Below are 23,429 nucleotides of genomic sequence, written 5' to 3' on the forward strand. Positions count from 1 at the left end.
CATCATTTGATCATTGACTTCTTTACTTTATTTGTTCATTTAATGACCAGAACATGGTGCTACTTAGCCCAGTTTTATTCCTTGACCTTCTGTCTCCGATCCATTAACTCTTCCATCCTCGTTTGATTCGCTTTATGTTGATTATGCTCGTGATTGTACCTTCAAATTTATATTACCATGTCTACATGAAGTGCATTCCCGATGATCGAGACACAGCTTGTGTGTTGTCAAATCGATATTGTGTTTAAGGGGAAATTTATTGCCAAACGGGTTATCCGCCGTGCCAGCTACTGTGGTGGTCATCCATTACAAAACACTGCACAATATACAGAGTGATTAACCTGGCCGCATGCCTGTTTACCCACATCAATACCATATTCATTGTGAGAAGTACTGTTAATACACAGCGAGGAGTACAGTAGCCGACTGGTGAGTCCTTCTAATCATCTCCAGTGAACCCAGCTTTGTCTCACCATCGTTGAAACGTTTGATCATTTTAATAAAAGCTCTCAAATATATGAAGTAGCGCTATGATTTGACCATTTATCTGTTCCCAAAGTGCACGGACAGGACCATGAGATTACAGGCAATCACACAATTACCACTATTTACACAGAAAATCACTAGTAATACTTTAAAAACATATCCCCAAGACTATTAGTCGACTAATAACAGATTTTGGTCGACAAAGACACTATCGACCGATTAATCAAATCACGTTCCATGCACGACTGCACCATATCCATACCTCACTGTGATTGGTTAAACCCATTTGTTACTCAATTGCAGCGCAACAGAGACAGACCAATAAGAGGAGTGGGTGAGGAAAGTGTCTGTGTTGGAGAAAAGAGCTGCATTAAACAAAAAAGCAGTGAATCGCAATTTGAAAACATCACCAAAACAGCAGGTTGTCAAAGGGATTGGATCACAAATGGATTTTTAACATACTCCAACCTAAACCCTGCACATGCCAACCCTAGAAGCCACATACAGTAAATACTAGGCTGTGTTTTAACCATTCTAAACATCTCATCGAGTGTTTAAGCTGCTCTGGAACAAATTGATCTCTGCTGTTTCTCCTTGCCTTATCTAACGTTCCCTTAGAGTTTGAGAGAATGTCCTTGTTCTTGGCTTCCCTGAGAGGACAACAAAACTGCGGCCTACAGGACACACAATTATGCAACACCCACCTCAAAAAATGAAATTCTTCTGGAGCGCGACAGTTTCACGGCGTGGGAAGCGGCGGCAGAACGGCTCATTTGTACCCTCAGCACACATTGAGTCGTATTACTACTGTGTATTAAACTCGCATGCAGCAGTGTTCGAGTGCTGGGGCTAATCTGCTTTCCCTTTGCTGATGGAGAGCAGTTAACAAACGCGGTGGTGCCGTTTGAGCACATTAGCATAATGTCTAATTAGCCACTTAAAAGTACAGGTCCTACAGAAGGGAAGGCAGATGGAGTTACGAGTTATGAGTCAGCAGCAGCAGTGTCAATGTCAGCGCTCAGATACATCATTTCTGATTATTCTGCAGTAGAGCAGTGTTAAATGTAGTCTTGTTTGTAGGATTACACCAAGTTTGGTCCTACTTTTAATCCAGTTTAGTCCAGATGTAGACTTATTTGGGTTTAAATTGAGCAAATTTTTATTCCTGATCTGGTTCTAGTCCTTGTTTTAGGACTGCAGCGATTAATCATATTAGTAATCGAGTAATCTGTCAATTATTTTCTTCGATGAATTGAGTAATCCATTTTATTTTTATATTGCGTAAACCCTTTTTAAACACTTTTTTTTTTAAATAAGCGTTATAGTTCATTGTCAGAAACAAATACAGAATTTCATCTTAAAATAACACATTTTATTCCTAATTTCACCAAATCGTCCCCAAAACAGCAACATTTCACTTCTCCAGTCCAAACTGTTCTGTTAGACTAATTAACCTGTGACCAGGCTGTGTTTGTAACAGTTACAGCAGCTATGAATTCATTTGTATCTATGTCACATAACTTAAAATAAAAAACGTGTTTGTTAAACGTTATGGTAGTGAGGCCAGTGATCCCTGCTGTTTTGAGCTGTAACTCTAAAGTCATGTTGCAGCATTAGCTCCGTGTGCCGTTCACTTTAGCCTCTGTGTCTTCGCCTTGTCATTGCAGTTTCATAATCACGGTCCTTTGTGCTCTTTCACAAAACAAAACTCTGCTTCCCAGTCACACTCGTGAGTTTAAAATACACAGTTGTGCTGTATTGGCCACAGGTCAGAGCGCTGTGTGAAACTACAGCCCCACAAATCGTTCCATGCCCCAGATTCATGCAACTTTTAATTAAATATGTAAATTAAACGAATCATTGAGGCAATACAATTATAATCAAAGCTTTGTTGTAATCAAATTGTTTGATTTAATCGAATGAATCGTTTTGGCCCTAGATCTAGTCCAGGTTTACTTTCCTGGTTTAGTCCCAATTTTCATGTGGTGAATGTGGAATTGTGAATTATTTAGTTCCTATTTCCAGGTTTAATCCCAGTTTAAAATGGCGTGCAAGAGTGAACACTTATTTTCTGAATAGCAATTGAGAATAGTTTTTTTTTTTTTTTTTTTGTAAAAATTGATTTTTAAATCAAGACTCAGTTAACAAAGCACATTTTAATCAATCTATTATCATAATATGTTGCAGAACATATGCAAATTATATATATAATAAATATATTAGTACAAATATATTTTCTTGGACCTGAATTGCGACATTGATAATTCCATTGTGATTAATAGTGCAGCCCTCAACATTTAGTCCTTTGGGAAACACATTTTGAAAAACATATTTGCACCAAATACTGTGTTCGTGGGGGAGATTGGCAAATCAAATATTCCTTCAAAGTTTGCTTCTTTCTTTTTACAGATTAAGAGCTAATAAAAATGAGCGACTCTTAATACCACGGCAGATAATATCACATTATTAATATTGAATAGTTACTCTTATCTTGTTCCCGCGCTTCAGTCAATAGTGATTTAACTTTAAAGACGTGTTTATAGACCAAATATTCTCCCATTTTAAAAGGACAATTATTTCAATCAATTATCCAAATCAAATCATCTTTCATTCTGGCCGTTCTGGAACATTCAGACACATCTCACGCACAACTCAACGCCACAACAATCAAATCATGTTATTGCTATTGAATGCACAGAGCACACTGTTACCATGTCTCCCCGTTTGGATCGATAGTGATTTAACTTCGACTTTTCTCATGCATTTCTGTTTCGCCGCGTAAGAGCACGCGCGCGCAAAAAATCCATTGCTTTGCCCAGAAAAGTCAGTTTTACAGTAATAATTCAGAGAGTAGATTTTCTTGGCTCTCACAAACCATCCTGAGACAGCGCTCAGTGGGGCTTTAACTGTCTTAGAGGTCACTCCGGGTCAACTTGAGAGTCTGCCAGCCGCGACTGTTGTGCAAAAACCACCGGCAATCACGCCTTATCACTGCAGCCAGGTGTCCATAACAGCTTGGTAGAGTTGCTACGATTTGTCCACAACAACAACAACAAAAAAAAAAAAATGTCCAACCCATCACGTGGCGCTCCTGTCCCACTGAGTAACTCGTCCCGGCGCTGACAGGAGGATGAGATGGAGGCACTTTGGATACTGCTCTACACAGGGAGACGGGGCAAGTGGACACTGAGAGATGTTGGTCAAGGTCAAGCGGGCAAACGGATGGAAAGTCAAGTCTTATTAACTTTTTACAGACAAAACAATAGATTCCTTGCAACAAATCCATTCTAATTTTAAAGCTATTAAAATATGTACTGTTTACCAAAGCAAAGCATTCACGCTGATGAATAGAAGTTATGCCACTTCAGTTAAAAACATTGTTCATGCCAAGAAGGTAGTCCTTTTGCAAGTGGACAAATAAGGCATTTAAATCAACTTATATCAAGATCATGGAAAAATGTAAACTAACACAAATAGTGTTCATTCACGTGATTCGCTAGATTCTTGAAGGTCGGAAATGTGTGGTTGAATTTGCTGTTTAGTTGTAAAAATGTACCGTATTTTCCGGACTATAAGTCGTCGTAAGTTTCATAGTTTTGGCCGGGGTGCGACTTATATTTATACTTTTATACTCCGGAGTGACTTATATGTGATATTATTTGTTATTTTCACACTTGCAACTGCATTTCATACTCCAGTGCAACTTATATATGTTTTTTTCTTCTCTATTATGCTTTTTTTGGCTGGTGCGACTTATACTCCAGTGCGACTTGCGGAGAATACGGTAGATGTTGTTAATGTAATATCTGTTATTGAGCCTGCGCACAAAATTTTGCCGTCACTAATAAACCTGTGTTGCCAGAGCCTAAACTTGATCCAAGTTTCTCCACATTCTCAGTTTATGGACAGGCCGTGGCTCAGGTTAAGCTCAGAACTTCCAGATTTTCCCGGCACTAGCCCTGATTCATGACCGGCTGCAGAACCAACTCGATTCAGTCTTTGGAACTGGCAACCCAGAGCGGCACAGTCTAATTTCTGGCAACCTTGTGAGGCTCAGTCTGGTTTCTGTTGAGAACCAAAACACCAAATTACATCGTCAACAACTTGCTCAACAACGGTCACCAGTAAAAGCTAAATTTGAACGCGTTTATCTGCAATCTGAACATAGACAGGTTTAATGTTTATGATATTTAAAATCCAAATATTCCAGTGCTTTAAGCCCCACAATTAATACAGCAAGTTTGTGAAGCCAATCTCTCAGTATGTATGGATATTTTGTGCAAAAAAAACATGAATCTCCCATAGACTTGTTATTATGGCATTATCAAATTCTACAAAATTAACACTGTCAAAAAAGTTACCATTGATCTATGATAATCACATTGTGGATTATGAGCACTTTCCAATTATCATTTAAGTTGTTGTATTACAAGATCGCATCAACATAGATTACTTATGGTATTTCCATTAAGCGAAGTATAAAGTGAATCTTTGAACTGCGTTGTTTTTACAGTGTTTTACCAGCATTGACAGAATCTGATATTTAAGTTGTACAGCACGTTCTTCAGGGCGTAATATGTCAACACACGAAGAACGCCGTGTTCTCCACTTAAAAGAAAGTTGTCAAATGACAGAAATAGCGTCATTTGCAACTTGTCTTTGTTCTATCGACTTTAAGAACATTTTCAGTGAAACAACTCAAGAGGCAAAAGTAAATCCATATCAACACAATTTTCTCTCTTTGCAGTTTCTAATACGACATTCTTATTAAAATCTTGTTAAAACTACTTTGTAAACACTTTCCCTCGTTATCTAATTAGACAAACACATTCTAATTCATGGCTTAGACATAATTTCCACATTTCAATAATTCAAGCAGCAAAAGTGTGCTGTGATTATCATATCTCAGTCAGAATTACTCAATAATTAATGCACTTTGAAACATTGGGAGATTGTGGTTTAAGATGACTGTGTGGTTTAAGATGACTGTGGCTATAGATGACTGTGGCTATAGATGACTGTGGCTATAGATGACTGTGGCTATAGATGACTGTGGTTTAAGATGACTGTGGCTATAGATGACTGTGGCTATAGATGACTGTGGCTATAGATGACTGTGGCTATAGATGACTGTGGTTTAAGATGACTGTGGCTATAGATGACTGTAGCTATAGATGACTGTGGTTTAAGATGACTGTGGCTATAGATGACTGTAGCTATAGATGACTGTGGTTTAAGATGACTGTGGCTATAGATGACTGTAGCTATAGATGACTGTGGCTATAGATGACTGTGGTTTAAGATGACTGTGGCTATAGATGACTGTGGCTATAGATGACTGTGGCTATAGATGACTGTGGCTATAGATGACTGTGGCTATAGATGACTGTAGCTATAGATGACTGTGGCTATAGATGACTGTGGCTATAGATGACTGTGGCTATAGATGACTGTGGCTATAGATGACTGTGGCTATAGATGTATGTGGCTATAGATGACTGTGGCTTTAGATGACTGTGGCTATAGATGACTGTGGCTATAGATGACTGTGGTTTTAGATGACTGTGGCTATAGATGACTGTGGCTATAGATGACTGTGGTTTTAGATGACTGTGGCTATAGATGACTGTGGCTATATATGACTGTGGCTTTAGATGACTGTGGCTATAGATGCCTGTGGCTATAGATGACTGTGGCTTTAGATGACTGTGGCTATAGATGACTGAGGTTTTAGATGACTGTGGCTATAGATGACTGTGGCTATAGATGACTGTGGCTTTAGATGACTTTGGCTATAGATGCCTGTGGCTTTAGATGACTGTGGCTATAGATGACTGTGGCTTTAGATGACTGTGGCTATAGATGCCTGTGGCTTTAGATGACTGTGGCTATAGATGACTGTGGCTTTAGATGACTGTGGCTTTAGATGACTGTGGCTTTAGATGACTGTGGCTATAGATGACTGTGGCTATAGATGACTGTGGTTTTAGATGACTGTGGTTTTAGATGACTGTGGTTTTAGATGACTGTGGCTATAGATGACTGTGGCTATAGATGACTGTGGCTATACATGACTGTGGCTATAGATGACTGTGGCTTTAGATGACTGTGGCTTTAGATGACTGTGGTTTTAGATGACTGTGGTTTAAGATGACTGTGGCTATAGATGACTATGGCTTTAGATGACTGTGGCTATAGATGCCTGTGGCTATAGATGACTGTGGCTTTAGATGACTGTGGCTATAGATGACTGTGGTTTTTGATGACTGTGGCTATAGATGACTGTGGCTTTAGATGACTGTGGCTTTAGATGACTGTGGCTATAGATGCCTGTGGCTTTAGATGACTGTGGCTATAGATGACTGTGGCTTTAGATGACTGTGGCTATAGATGCCTGTGGCTTTAGATGACTGTGGCTTTAGATGACTTTGGCTTAAGATGACTGTGGTTTTAGATGACTGTGGCTTTAGATGACTGTGGCTATAGATGCCTGTGGCTATAGATGACTGTGGCTTTAGATGACTTTGGCTTAAGATGACTGTGGTTTTAGATGACTGTGGCTATAGATGACTGTGGCTATAGATGACTGTGGTTTTAGATGACTCTGGTTTTAGATGACTGTGGTTTTAGATGACTGTGGCTATAGATGACTGTGGCTATAGATGACTTTGGCTATACATGACTGTGGCTATAGATGACTGTGGCTTTAGATGACTGTGGCTTTAGATGACTGTGGTTTTAGATGACTGTGGCTATAGATGACTGTGGCTATAGATGACTGTGGCTATAGATGACTGTGGTTTAAGATGACTGTGGCTATAGATGACTGTAGCTATAGATGACTGTGGTTTAAGATGACTGTGGCTATAGATGACTGTAGCTATAGATGACTGTGGTTTAAGATGACTGTGGCTATAGATGACTGTAGCTATAGATGACTGTGGCTATAGATGACTGTGGTTTAAGATGACTGTGGCTATAGATGACTGTGGCTATAGATGACTGTGGCTATAGATGACTGTGGCTATAGATGACTGTGGCTATAGATGACTGTAGCTATAGATGACTGTGGCTATAGATGACTGTGGCTATAGATGACTGTGGCTATAGATGACTGTGGCTATAGATGACTGTGGCTATAGATGTATGTGGCTATAGATGACTGTGGCTTTAGATGACTGTGGCTATAGATGACTGTGGCTATAGATGACTGTGGTTTTAGATGACTGTGGCTATAGATGACTGTGGCTATAGATGACTGTGGTTTTAGATGACTGTGGCTATAGATGACTGTGGCTATATATGACTGTGGCTTTAGATGACTGTGGCTATAGATGCCTGTGGCTATAGATGACTGTGGCTTTAGATGACTGTGGCTATAGATGACTGAGGTTTTAGATGACTGTGGCTATAGATGACTGTGGCTATAGATGACTGTGGCTTTAGATGACTTTGGCTATAGATGCCTGTGGCTTTAGATGACTGTGGCTATAGATGACTGTGGCTTTAGATGACTGTGGCTATAGATGCCTGTGGCTTTAGATGACTGTGGCTATAGATGACTGTGGCTTTAGATGACTGTGGCTTTAGATGACTGTGGCTTTAGATGACTGTGGCTATAGATGACTGTGGCTATAGATGACTGTGGCTTTAGATGACTGTGGCTTAAGATGACTGTGGTTTTAGATGACTGTGGCTATAGATGACTGTGGCTATAGATGACTGTGGTTTTAGATGACTGTGGTTTTAGATGACTGTGGTTTTAGATGACTGTGGCTATAGATGACTGTGGCTATAGATGACTGTGGCTATACATGACTGTGGCTATAGATGACTGTGGCTTTAGATGACTGTGGCTTTAGATGACTGTGGTTTTAGATGACTGTGGTTTAAGATGACTGTGGCTATAGATGACTATGGCTTTAGATGACTGTGGCTATAGATGCCTGTGGCTATAGATGACTGTGGCTTTAGATGACTGTGGCTATAGATGACTGTGGTTTTAGATGACTGTGGCTATAGATGACTGTGGCTATAGATGACTGTGGCTTTAGATGACTGTGGCTATAGATGCCTGTGGCTTTAGATGACTGTGGCTATAGATGACTGTGGCTTTAGATGACTGTGGCTATAGATGCCTGTGGCTTTAGATGACTGTGGCTTTAGATGACTTTGGCTTAAGATGACTGTGGTTTTAGATGACTGTGGCTTTAGATGACTGTGGCTATAGATGCCTGTGGCTATAGATGACTGTGGCTTTAGATGACTTTGGCTTAAGATGACTGTGGTTTTAGATGACTGTGGCTATAGATGACTGTGGCTATAGATGACTGTGGTTTTAGATGACTCTGGTTTTAGATGACTTTGGTTTTAGATGACTGTGGCTATAGATGACTGTGGCTATAGATGACTTTGGCTATACATGACTGTGGCTATAGATGACTGTGGCTTTAGATGACTGTGGCTTTAGATGACTGTGGTTTTAGATGACTGTGGTTTAAGATGACTGTGGCTATAGATGACTGTGGCTTTAGATGACTGTGGCTATAGATGCCTGTGGCTATAGATGACTGTGGCTTTAGATGACTGTGGCTATAGATGCCTGTGGCTTTAGATGACTGTGGCTATAGATGACTGTGGCTTTAGATGACTGTGGCTTTAGATGACTGTGGCTTTAGATGACTGTGGCTATAGATGACTGTGGCTATAGATGACTGTGGCTTTAGATGACTGTGGCTTAAGATGACTGTGGTTTTAGATGACTGTGGCTATAGATGACTGTGGCTATAGATGACTGTGGTTTTAGATGACTGTGGTTTTAGATGACTGTGGTTTTAGATGACTGTGGCTATAGATGACTGTGGCTATAGATGACTGTGGCTATACATGACTGTGGCTATAGATGACTGTGGCTTTAGATGACTGTGGCTTTAGATGACTGTGGTTTTAGATGACTGTGGTTTAAGATGACTGTGGCTATAGATGACTGTGGCTTTAGATGACTGTGGCTATAGATGCCTGTGGCTATAGATGACTGTGGCTTTAGATGACTGTGGCTATAGATGACTGTGGTTTTAGATGACTGTGGCTATAGATGACTGTGGCTATAGATGACTGTGGCTTTAGATGACTGTGGCTATAGATGCCTGTGGCTTTAGATGACTGTGGCTATAGATGACTGTGGCTTTAGATGACTGTGGCTATAGATGCCTGTGGCTTTAGATGACTGTGGCTATAGATGACTGTGGCTATAGATGACTGTGGCTATAGATGACTGTGGCTTTAGATGACTGTGGTTTTAGATGACTGTGGCTTTAGATGACTGTGGTTTTAGATGACTGTGGCTTTAGATGACTGTGGCTATAGATGACTGTGGCTTTAGATGACTGTGGCTATAGATGACTGTGGCTTTAGATGACTGTGGCTTTAGATGACTGTGGTTTTAGATGACTGTGGCTTTAGATGACTGTGGTTTTAGATGACTGTGGCTTTAGATGACTGTGGCTTTAGATGACTGTGGTTTTAGATGACTGTGACTTTAGATGACTGTGGCTTTAGATGACTGTGGCTATTGATGACTGTGGCTTTAGATGACTGTGGCTATAGATGACTGTGGCTATAGATGACTGTGACTTTAGATGACTGTGACTTTAGATGACTGTGACTTTAGATGACTGTGACTTTAGATGACTGTGGTTTTAGATGACTGTGACTTTAGATGACTGTGACTTTAGATGACTGTGGCTTTAGATGACTGTGGCTATAGATGACTGTGACTTTAGATGACTGTGACTTTAGATGACTGTGACTTTAGATGACTGTGACTTTAGATGACTGTGGTTTTAGATGACTGTGACTTTAGATGACTGTGACTTTAGATGACTGTGGCTTTAGATGACTGTGGCTTTAGATGACTGTGGCTTTAGATGACTGTGGCTTTAGATGACTGTGGTTTTAGATGACTGTGACTTTAGATGACTGTGGCTTTAGATGACTGTGGCTATAGATGACTGTGGCTTTAGATGACTGTGGCTATAGATGACTGTGGCTTTAGATGACTGTGGCTATAGATGACTGTGGCTTTAGATGACTGTGGCTATAGATGACTGTGGCTTTAGATGACTGTGGCTATAGATGACTGTGGCTTTAGATGACTGTGGCTATAGATGACTGTGGCTTTAGATGACTGTAGTTTTAAATGACAGTGGCTTAAGAAGACTGTGGTTACCTCGACAGTGCACTCCCTCGTCGTAGCCATCGTCACAGTCTTTCGCCCCGTTGCAGAGTTTGTTGAAATGAATGCACTTGTTGGCCCCTGTGCACTGTATGTGGTTGAGGGGACATCGGATCACCACTTCTTGTGCACCTAAAACAGAGAAACCAGCGCGTCAGACGGTGTAAAGTTATACATAATTCATGTATCCATCCAACGCTTTGCCTAATTACCACGTTCTGGCATATGGGAGAGCATCCGTGCATGGAAGTGAATTACGCTTACCAAATGTTTAGTAAATTCGGATCAGTCCTATTTTTTCAGCCACATCGAAAGCAAAGCAAACGTTTAAGCATACAGCAGTTTTACAGTAGGGCTGCAATAATTAATCAACAAATTATGATTAGTCGATGCGATGATCATAATCGTTATCGTGACAAAATGTAAAAAAAATAATAGAAAAATTAGTCCCTTTAGTTGGTTGATAATGTAGGGTTTTTATGTTTCTTATTTCTTCCTTCTAATTTATAATGTATTAATAAGCACTAGTTATGAGCGCTTTTTAGACATTTACTAGCATTCATCACGTGGTTATTGAAAACAGTTTATGACGCAGCTTATTAATGCTCTTATAAACATGTTGTACAGGGTTTATTAACACACACTTTTTTGGTTTTGTCTACATCCTTCAAAAACAAATAACTAGTGTGTATTAACATATACTAAATAGTTTACAAAGGAACACAGCCTTAGCTATTATTCATTTATATTTATTCACCATAGGTCAATCACCCACAACAAATTCAACAGGCAAAATGAGAGAAATGCCTTGCCCAATGACAAACAAGCAGTGTGAATAATTGTGATTTTTTTGTGTTTGTGTTCACTGCTGATTGAGGCTCTGCTCGTGTAATTATTAAAGCATTCCCACTGTATTGTATATATTTTCCGGTGAGGTTAAGCACGTAATGAAAAACCGCATGAATACGGAAAAGTATATGCTTCTCTCCAGCAATGAATAATTCAAATCTGAGTTGCCATGTTATGTGTATAATTAATGTACACATATTTGACAGTAATTATTATTTTCCAGCGCTGGTTGTATTTTCCTGTTTTTAAGAGTGCCTCCTCAAAGTGCTGATACTTCAAGACCTCTTTTATAGAAGGAATGCATATGCAAATGTATTTATACTCCACACCATTGTGTTTTTTCCCCCCTCTCTCTCATTTTTTCTTCTCTTCCCTGCCCATAACAGATGTTCAGCACACTGCTTTGCACCCGCTGTGGTGACGCCTCATAACAAACTGCCCCAGTCTCCTGCCGACCGGCCGCATTCAGCCGAGAGCAGCTGTTTAAAGATTCATGAGCCACATAGGTGACCCCCATTCACATGGCACATAAAACATGGCTGACCACTGCACCGGCCACTGGAGAAACATGTCGTACCGTCACGAGGCATCATACAGCGATGCCCCAAACACTAGGCTGTCACGTCTGACCTGCAGCGGTGCGAGGAACTCAACAAAAACTGCAGTAAAATCAAAGTTAAGCATGATGTGTTCAAATGTGTTTCTTATTCATTAAACAACACAATTTCTTTCATGAATTATATTTGTTGCACAATACACAACATATATGGAATAACATAAAATAGTGTGAAAAGATACATAACAAACAAACAATAATAGAAAAATCTAATTAAATTCAGCATGATCCCGCATTTGTCCAGGAGAGATCCATCGAAAAGCTTTAAAGGTCATCTGGACATCAAAATGCCAATGCTAATCAGAGAAAATGCTAATTGGGGACTAAACAGTGGTGAAGAAAAAACAGAGCTGTAATGTCTCAAAAGTGGTTTAAAAGATAAACAAAGGTAGGGTTAGGTTCAAGCGAAACTCAGAAAAGTCAGCTCAGAACAGTATAAATCGAGACTTTTCGGAACAGTTCCTCAGATTGAATATGACTTGGATGAAATATCTTAATTGTTAAAACATTGTCCAGATGACTACCTTTGGCACTTTTTCCACAACAGAAAATGGTGTAATTTTCCACAATGGATAACTAAATTTTGTGTACGTAGTAAGTCTATTTTTTAAATCATTGTTCATTGTTTTATGTTGCACCGAATCACCAAAGCAAGTTCCTATGTTTGTGACTTATGTTCTTTGACAATGACAATAAACCCGATTCAGATTCTGACTGAAACAACATATTTAAAGGACATGAGAAACAAAGCCAAATCCATTACATTTAATTATAAAAAGATTGCGACAAATGTGCATACATACTCTAACCCAAACATACACAAACTAAATAAGAAATCACAATAATGAAATGAATGAATAAAAAGGGTAAAGAACATTTGCCCAAACACAACAGGGGACACAATATTGGAATAATATCGAATAGAGTCTGAACTGATACCCTGACACCAATCAACACCAAAACTAGTAATTCCTGAAACCAATGTGCACAAGTATAAAAAACAATATTTCCTTAATACTATCACATTTTCTTTCTCCAGAACCTCCACAGAACCACATACTGATACCAAAGAAAATCACAACAACACATTTTACCATTTAAGAGAAAGCTTTTATAAGGAAATTACCATGCCGCTGCTTATTTTCAGAACTATGATTGCCGTGTGCGTTTGCTGCATTTAATACCTTTTACAGCTTCAAAGTTTTAGAAGCCAACTTTTATTTTGCACCTTGAATGCATCCAGGACATCACTACAACTGAATCTTTTTCCACAATCCAGAACATCAGCTTTCATCATTGCAGTTGACAGCTACAAAACGTGTCCATAAGTTCTAAAGATAAAAAGTGACCAATACAATATAGTAAATAATAAATAATGTTGTTTTTTTTCTGCTCCACTATAGGAAATACTAAGTCATGATATCAAACTTTAGTGTTACAATTATTGTCAGATAAATGATCGAATGAATGAGACCTTAACCAAACAACAGTGAAATATTACATTTCCTTTTGTTCCCATTGTTTAATACGTAACAAATTATCAAGTTTTTGACCAGTTTTACAAAAAAATCAAACCTACTGAATGACAAAATAAAGTTAATGTGACAAAAACAGACAGATCAAACTATACTTTAGATGAAATTACGGTATTTGGAACATACATTCAGTTCAACATACTAAATTTTGCTTCTAAAATGGTGACATTTATTACGTCTCAGTTCTTATGATTATATTGTGACCTGAATAATCACAATTATTGATTAACTGAAAGATCTGGACATCCCTGCATATGACCAGTAGGATATTTGCAAAGTCATTCATCATGTCCACTTAAGGCACAAATGTAAGTCTGATCACAAAATAGGAGGTTCTCCACAGCGCACCTCAGCAGACTCGAAACATCTTGACCAAAGCAATTACTTACAACCCCTGTCTCCTCCTTGGTGTAAAAGGCATTGCAATTAATGTGACTTTTACAAAAGAGCACTGTCAACGGCAACCGATTTACCATTGGGATTTGTGTGCCAGTGGTATTGATATAATAATAGCACACATTACCTTTCCCTCCAAGGATGTTTTATTGCCAACAAGGAGAGAAGATTTACACTTTAATGAATATTTCTTGGCTTTCACTTGGAGTCCCAGCGATTCACAGTGTTTTTATGCCGCATTTAGGTAAGTAAAATCTAAGTGACCTTGTCTGGGGGACTTCATATTTCATACATGAGCAAACTTGGCAGCAGCCTCATCTTCCGGGCTTCAAATGTGTTTTAAGCAGATATCAGTTCATTTCAGACATATTTTTCAGTGACTTTGTGATGTCTTTTTACATCTATACTACTAGCACTATAGAAAATGTGACATTGAGAGAACATTTAGCCTTGCAAAACTGCCAATTACATTTAAAATTATGTTGAAAAGATAATGTAATTTGTGGTGTTTCAATTGGTGCCAAGTGTCAGTATAAAACTATATGATTTGGATGGATAAATGGTCTGGACGTAAGGGCAAAATTAATGTAAAATCAAGTATTTAAACCTTGGTACAGCAATTGTTCATCAGCTCATCTTTATGTATGAGCCATAGGGAATAGATATATCTTATTCCTGTGGGTGTTTGACCTGAAACTTTGAAAATGATTCATGTTCTAATGTAAATGAGTTGATGAACTGTTACATCTAGTGTTTTGAATGTTCTGGTCACCATCGCCCCTTTGAAGGCTAAAACATTTTAAAATAAGCAGAAGGCGCTATGGAGAAATGTTGATTTGTTAGGGCACAGAAAAGGGAGTGCCACCGGGCCGAACGGAAATGGCACAAGTCAAAGCTCCAGGTTCAAAAAGAGATTTACAAAGAGAAGATGTAGTAACAACTGGTATGTCCTGTTTGCCACAGTAAACAGATTAACAAACCCTCCAGCTAAGCTGCCGTTAGATTCCAAAAAGCAAAAAATAACCCTAAAACCACCAAGACACTTAGAGCTTTGCACCTGTAACTGACAAAACTGTCCATGAGATCATAACCAGTCTGAGTTCATCTACATGCTGCCTCGATGTGTTACCCACCAGATTTCTAAAGTCTGTGCTGAACAGTTTGTTAGCACCATTCACTCACATAGTTAACATGTCGCTTCAATCTGGAACATTCCCAATGTCTTTGAAAACTGTGGTCATAAAGCCTCTCCTAAAGAAGAGCAGTCTTGATGTCTCAGTACTGAGTAATTACCGGCCGATCTCTGATCTGCAATTTTTAGGGGAAAGTCCTTGAAAAGGCTGTTTACCAACAGCTCACTGACTTCCTCTTAACAACTAACTCATCACAGCACTGAGACTCTCTTTTATAGGACTTTTATAGGTATTATAACCAAGAAATTAAACATGACAACCCTCATAATATAGATTACATATTTAATAATAGTATTAAATATGAATAATATAATCATGATAATAATAATAATAGTTATTATTATTATAACACAAAATCACATGTCTGGAGGGAGTTCTATTGGAAAAATGTGTCATGTTTTTTCACAACATCATGTCAAAGTGCACAATATTCACAAGGAAATGCTGACATCCAGGAAGCAAACTACTATCAAGTGTTTTGGGACTGTCCAGCAACTTGAGCAAATATTAGCTCAATAAAGCACTGCGGACAATTTTGGACACCACCATCCTACTGGAATTCAGAACTATGAACACGGGGCTAAAAACTCCTGCCATGGACACAATAAACGATTACCTCTGAAACATACGTATGGCAGCTGTGAAAAAGGCCCTCGCAAAACAATTTACCTTTACTATATACTGTATATCCATCTAAAAAATGTAGTCTCAGCAAAAACGGTTACGTTCCCTTTTGTCACATATTCTGACGAGTTGCATTATAGTAATGAGGAAAAACACGGCACAGATTAAAACAGCTTATTGTTTTTGTTTGTTCTGCATTTATGTATGATATAAGAGAACCTTTATCACAAAATTGAGAAGGAAAAATTGCACATGTGCTCACAATAAGAACTGCATTTCCTAGTATTTCTCTCACTAATTCAGTACAGTTTGAATCCTAAATGTCATGACTAAACACCACAATGTATTCCTTTGATTAGTATTCTGAATATGTGATTTCAGTACACGTATTCGGTTACTTCTTATTATGGTTTTGTTACTGTATGCAGTACATGAATGGCCAACCCTTCTCCATTAGTTCTAACTAAAGGGACACAGGCGTCCTCTTGACTCGAGTACACCGCCAAAAACATTCACCTCTTGAGCTTCGGCCTCTCGTACTCCGGGCAGAACGTGCTCCTTAACTCACCTCCTTCAGGGTCCGTCACAGCTTTTACAGTGTTGCCGTCCTCTGCCTTTGCCTGCTCACTACACGGGCCTAATCTGACACGATAAGAAGAAGGCCCCATGAATATTCAGCGAGCCACGGCGCCACAGATGGGCTCTCTACGGCGCTTACGATCCTTGTCAATTCCCAAACTGCGGGTACAGTACGGCGAAATGTCCAGGACAATATCTCAAATTCACAATGTGCGCCGCGCCGTCTCGTAATTTATCTGGTGCGAGCCGTGCCTCTCGGTGCCCGCTCCTCACAAATGCGTCTGTTATGGTGGCAGGCAGTGAGAGATTTTGCCAATATGAAGCGAGGGCAGATACGGTACACTTCATGTGGTTTTGGCATGGTGACAAATAAGGGATCTTTACAGTGGACATGCACAGAGGAGGGAGAGGGAATGTGCTGGGAGATGGATGCTGTGGGAAGAGAGGCAAGACAGAAATCTTAAAGCTGTAGTAACTGACTTTAGACTTGTGAATGATTATTACGTTTTGCCCCGTATAAATTGTACTGCAAAAGCAAACACCGGACTTCTGCGCTTTGTCTCCATAAGTGTAAAACATAGAACGGGCAAACCACAAATCATTGTCCTTCAAACACTGTAAATGCCTGTATATTTTCTATGTATTAGTTGGTATACACCTTTGTTTATACAGGGTGGGCCATTGAGAACTCTGTCAACACATTCACAACACGTACACATCAACATGTACACAATTACAAATGAAAGAAAGAAACAAACAAACGCAGGATATACAGATGCAAATAAATATAATATTCAAAAAATAAATAAAACAAAAACAAATGTATAAAAAACACACAATATGGAATAAAATAATTTAAAACAAGAGCACTAGCCCCGATAATAGTCTGATTAAATAGCCTTAATGTAGGTCATAATTGGAGTTTGTTACACTAATTTGTTGAATATTTTTGTATTAAACATACGGTTTATTTTGTTCAAACTTGATTGCACTTTATTTATAATTGAACTGATTTCTGAATACATTTTGACTCCTTAAAGGGCAAAAATCCTTACATTAGTATTCTAATATTAGTCATATTAACAATGTTGTTGTATTTTTATAATGCCATTTAAAGTGTTAAAGGTGATATAATTTCCATACATTTTTGGGCCCCCCTAGACCAAAGAGTTTTGCCCCTGGATGTAAAAGATATCAAATAATTTAATTTAAAACATCTTTAGCTTCATTCCATAAGCTGTGTTGATTCTGTGGGACACTAAAATAAACATACCTGATCTGATGTTCTGCAAACATGTTAAATAATCAGGTAAACTTCCGATGAGAGCTTTATGAATAAACAAAAGGCAGTGCTGTTCTCTTCTCGCATCCAATGATTTCACTAATGGATCACTTATGTAGACACAAATGTACAATGTCTTTTAACTGTCTTTGAACCGTCAATTCCAGCTCTGGACAAGGCAAAACTCATTAGTCGCTCATTAAAGTACTTGACTCTAAAATGTTTTTTTATGCTTTTTTAAATACTAAACCTGCAAAAAAGAGCCTGACATGTCGCTAAAATATGCGTTGGAACCTGGAATTTCGAGTGGGTTGCTATGACGATCCCTAAACGTCTCTAAATAGAGTTTATTATTAGAACGAATCCTTCCTTTCACTTTTTTGAAAATCAGGTACTCAAACTTTAAACTCCAGGTCTAAAAATGCAATGGGAGGTTAATAATGAAATGTAATAGACTCTAATACAACATGTGGTGCATTTATGTCACGTTGTTTGTAATAAATGAACCACTTGTTATGTACAAGTGGGACCTGTATAGCAGTTCGTTAGTGATCAAGTCCAGACTGTCGATAGGTATTGAAATACAATGATCTCTAATTGGGGACTAATTAAGCTGTGCATAAGACCTTGCAGAGTTAATTGACTGGAAATCGTCATATTTTAGTGTTGGTCTTAGCTAATTTTCCTGCAAATAGTTTAATTTCAAGTTCAACCTTGTCCAATCTTTTGAACATATTTTGAGTGCTTTCCATTAACACATACCATTTATTATTTCAATTAAAGAAATGACCCATTTTAATACTATGACTCTCAATGCCGTAGGGTTCAGCGGCGCGTTAATTTCCAAGAAGAGCCCTTTTTTCTTTTTTTTTCACACAGCGGAGGAGATGAAAGAAGCTTTATTTACCCACAACGACTCATTTGACCACAAGCAGTTCATTTGAGGTAAAAGACATTAGTTCTGCGTTAAAATGTCATTAAAAGCAGTGCAATTAACTTTGTTGTACGCCAAGCTTCAGACAGCAGGCAACACAAACGTCCCTGGCATTTCCCTCACTGCTATTTTGGTCAAGAGAGCATTGTACATTTTGTATTTTAAGATCGCGAATGTGCTCCTGTGACAGAATATACTACACTGGATACGTCCTGTGATACCATGGCAAATAATAGATCTATGAAATATATGTAGTATGTTGTAGTATCTTCTGATAAATCTACTTCAAATGCTTTAGTGTTCGACTGTCTGCTCAGTCCCCGCCTCTACAACTGCGGTAGATCTCTTTAATTTTGCTCTCTCTTAGAAGTATATTCACTTCTTGTTAATATTTTTAGTTCAGCTTTCTGGGACACACTTCTAATGTGGATGCTAAAACAATACAACCTCCTTATAATGTTATTTCTAATCTTGGCTGAGTGTAAGGGGAAAGAAAAAGAAGAGAAAATACACAGACCTAGAAAAATTCCCAGTTAATGCCAAGAAAGGATAACTATTGAAGATAATACATAGCATAATACAAAGAGCAAAAGATGACAAAGAGACTTTATAGAGCAAATGGGAGTCAAATTAAGTCACTGTCAACACAAATTATGTGCTTTTTTGCATATTTAAAAAGACAATTAACACAGATGCCCTCTCAAACACAATAATCTATATATTATCAACGCATGTGACGACTTTGATGCTCTTAAAGGCTCAAATGTACGGACCACTTCATGTCGATTTGATTCTAGATCTGAAAAAAAAGTGCAATAACTTCACAATGTTATCAATAAACCAAAACATATTAAAGTTATGAACAGTTAAGATTGCGAAAAACAAACTTATAAAACTGCCCACACACGCAAACAAAAATGTCTTTAAATTTGCCAAAAACGGATTGAATGCCACTTTGTCATGTTGTCGTCTTTTTAAAAAAAATTTTAATTCACTAATTAGACATTAAACAGATTAGTCTTATTTTCTCACACGCAGCGACATGATACAAAATGTGTTCAATTCGCTGAGTAGAACAACGGAATGCAAAAGACGTCGTCAAATCAAACACAGAATAATACTGACAGCAGCGTTCACATGAGATTGAAGGGATAAATATCAATACAGGATTTTAATGGAGAATTCCCTAAAGAAATTGCAGCAATATTGTCTTCTTCATAAATCCAATTATTTAAGATGAAAAAACGCTTACAAATGTAATAGATATAACTTAAATACCGCCATAATAATTAAATAGAGTATGTACATCATTGTGTTGAGCTATTGGTGTTTTGTGATCAATATAAATAAATATACAAGAAAATCAAGCACAAAAAACCCGATAAATATTTCTAATTTAAAAAAATAATCAAAACTTCCTCCTGATTTTGAGCTAGCGCAATAAAAAGAGGGCAATATTCAGAAACTCGTAACAAACATGTCATGTATAAAGCAATTCTAATTAAAACATTGATTGTATATTCAAAATAGCCAAAATGTCTACATACTTTGGACATAGAAATACATTTTGCCCATTATAGCGTTCTCCGGCATAAGGACAGAAAATCTATAGTTCGGGGTTCATTCAATGGAAAGTTGCCCGTGATTGGCTCTCATCAATAGGCATCGGTCTGAAATTGTCTCCTGATTGGTCGACTTGAATGACCCTTGCACTCCTCATTAGACAGAGCAAAGTGTGCACTGTATATTGAACAGAAGGCAGCAGAAGCTAAGCTAAAAAAGTGCTCACGCTGCACAAAAGAAAGCAGTATGCTAACGAGCACTACATAATGTTTACCTAATCTGAAATCCCACATGGCTTTGTACTCTCAAGTTTTAATGCAGAATGCAACTTTGCAGAGACAAAAGGAAGGAGTATGTGCCTATTTGCATTGCTTATATTTGAGATACATAAATAAAGGAATGGGTATAGATAGGTGTGTGTACATGTGTATGCAGAACTAACAGTAAAATTAAAATTAAAATTAAAACCTACATTAGGCTGAGCAAAATAATATGTATGTTTGCCGTAACCCGACTGACCCGGTATAAAACTAGCCGACTGAAAAAAATATATCAGCATTTTGTTGGAAAAAATATTTTATTAGGCCCGAGCGCCACAAGCTGGCGAGAGGCCTATTAATCTCGTAAGGCCGTGCGAAGCACGGCTGCGAAAGTGCGCACGTAGTGCGCACGAAATCGAGCGCGAAGCGCTCGCCCACTTCCAAACACTCACTAACGCACTCCTCCACTCATGCACGCCCCGTGCATACTAATTAGTTGTAGGAAAATGGAACATTACCGTTGTAAACGGGCGAAGCCCGTGCAAAAGTTCGCACTAAACGAGCACTTTACATATAAAGCACTCATTTGCGCTAAGTAGCTCACGAATACGTTCCCCATCTCTTGCATGTTCCGTGCATATAAGCATGTAATGCAAAAATTGAACATTATTACTGTATAGAGGGCCAAAAACACAAAGTGGGCGGAGCCCACTCAAAATTATCGAAAGTACCCGTCAGTGACCAGGGACCCACACCATGAGGTAGGAAAGCGCGAGCGCTTTCCGAAAATGTATAGTTTATGATATTTGAAAAATGGGAAACATTGTTTTCGCATCGGAATATTATTCTTTCTTTCTTTCTTTCTTTCTTTCTTCTTCTTCTTCTTCTTCTCGGGACCAACCCCCCTATTTTTCACCCAGTGAACATTGACGAAAAGTCACAAAAATTTGCACACCTCTAAAAATCGTGCCTCTCTACATTCTGGCTATTTCCCTTTTCTAAAATAAAAAAAATTGGCGCGTCAGCGCCACCAAATGTACCAAAAATGCATTGAGAGATGGGAAATGACCCAAAAAAAATCTGATCGTAGAATCATGAAATTTGGCGCAGAGGTAGATGGTGACAAGAGAAGTAAAAAATATTATTACGGCAACGCCGTCCCCCGAACCAAATGTCGGCCATATTGCTTCAAAAATGGCTAAACATGACTTCGGAGTTTTTCCAAACGTCGTACTTTTACGAACTCCTCCCAGGGCGTTGGCCCTAAAAAGCTGAAATTTGGTGAAAATGCTACTGAGGAGTGGGACATCAAAAGTTATCCAAATTACATTGATACCTCTCACGGTCTCTGTGCGGCGAAGCCGCAAACTGTAACTAAAATTTCAGAAATCTCCCATATTTAAAATTTCTGCCGTTTGCGCAGATAAAGTCCGAATTGCGTCAAATTAGAATCAGTTGTTAAACTCTTTGCCCTAAACCTACTTGAAGTGAAATAAATTCATTTGGCGCCACAGCGCCCCCTACAGATTTTATGTGGAGGTTAAATGTTTAGTTTTGCGAAATTATATGAAATTTGACACACAACTCAATTTTAGCATCCCCATCAAAAAAGTCAATGAGACCCATGTCATAATTGTTATGGCGTTGCCGTAACGATGACCGAAACCTCCCATGTTATTCCAATGGGGCCAGAACATGTTTACACTTTAGACTTTCACAAACTCCTCCCAGGGCGTCAGCCCTATTAACCTGAAATTTGGTGAGACTCATCTTCAGGACCATCAAAAGTTATCCACATTTTCATTCAAAGAGTCACGGTGTCTGTGCGGCAAAGCCGCACATTTTGCCAAGAATTCAAAATAAAATTGCTTTTTGATGGTAAAACAAAGGGGAGAACATGTGACAGCGTCACAGATTCAGCAGTAGGCGTGATAAAAGGACAATTGGGGCGCGTTAGCGCCCCCTCCTCTTGCGGCGTGGCGGCGGTGTGGCGGCGGCGTGGCGAGGGCCGATCATTGCCGCTTGCGGCTATATTTTTTCAATTATTTCGCCGACTCACCAACCGGTCTTTCCTAAACCGCCGTGTCAAACATTTTTATCACGCCGGTAAACCTGTCATCCCAGAGAGTAAGTGCATCTTTTACAAGTTGGTTTGCCTCTGTTGGCGCCACTGAAGTGGCGCCGACAGTTTAGAAAAAACAATTTTTTTCTAAAAAAAAATTAAAAACTATTTTTTTCTAAACTGAGTCCAGATGACTACAACTGAAGCTTTTTCTACAATGGAACACGCCTGGACGAATGAGGGATTACACCAACAATAACATATAACATAATCACATTTACACTCACGGTCAATCAGCATAAAGTGACATTCTCACTTAAACTCACTTTATGCTGTCTTTTGAGCGTTTTGATGTTCCCTCACATAAAGAAATCCTTTCAACTTCCTTGTTCCTTTCAACCGCGTCCCGTATATGTTTGTCAAGACGCGATATTAGCATGCACTTGTGGACCAGCTGGAGTGAAATGATGAATTCCTATTAGAAAATAACTGAAGGGGCTGTCAGCAGGGGCGCCTCCTTGAACCTCATTGTTTAGGGAATCGCCAGGCCCCTAAGAAATCAAGTGTACGCCGTTAAATTTTCTTAATTTATAGTCAAGATGCTGATCAAAGTGGTCCCCCGCCGTGTCTGCCGCTGATGAGGCAACGCGCGGCGGACTTCACGTAACCATCAATACTATTAGGATGCTCTTTGGTTTAGTGCTTTGTAAGGATCATTCATAAAGGAACATGAGCCTTTCCACTTCATGTGAGTGCCATGGAGCTTCTGACGGATGAAAAGAGCGTGCTAAATGCGACTTATGTGACTTAACTTTC

The 23,429-nt window shown here is 38.8% G+C and overlaps 1 protein-coding gene across 1 annotated transcript in view; it reads right to left on the bottom strand.

Annotated features, from left to right (window-relative positions):
* lrp1bb (low density lipoprotein receptor-related protein 1Bb) overlaps positions 1-23,429 on the bottom strand; it is a 512,409-nt gene that overhangs the window by 327,642 nt on the left and 161,338 nt on the right. The window contains exon 3 of the mRNA XM_072445180.1: positions 10,715-10,852. Within this exon, the coding sequence (XP_072301281.1) occupies positions 10,715-10,852 (138 nt within the window). The remainder of the gene's footprint in view (positions 1-10,714; positions 10,853-23,429) is intronic.

The sequence above is a fragment of the Eucyclogobius newberryi genome, unplaced genomic scaffold, assembly GCF_026437365.1.
Source record: "Eucyclogobius newberryi isolate DKJ021-1_F unplaced genomic scaffold, fEucNew1.0.hap1 SCAF_14, whole genome shotgun sequence".
Classification (NCBI taxonomy): Eukaryota; Metazoa; Chordata; class Actinopteri; order Gobiiformes; family Gobiidae; genus Eucyclogobius; species Eucyclogobius newberryi.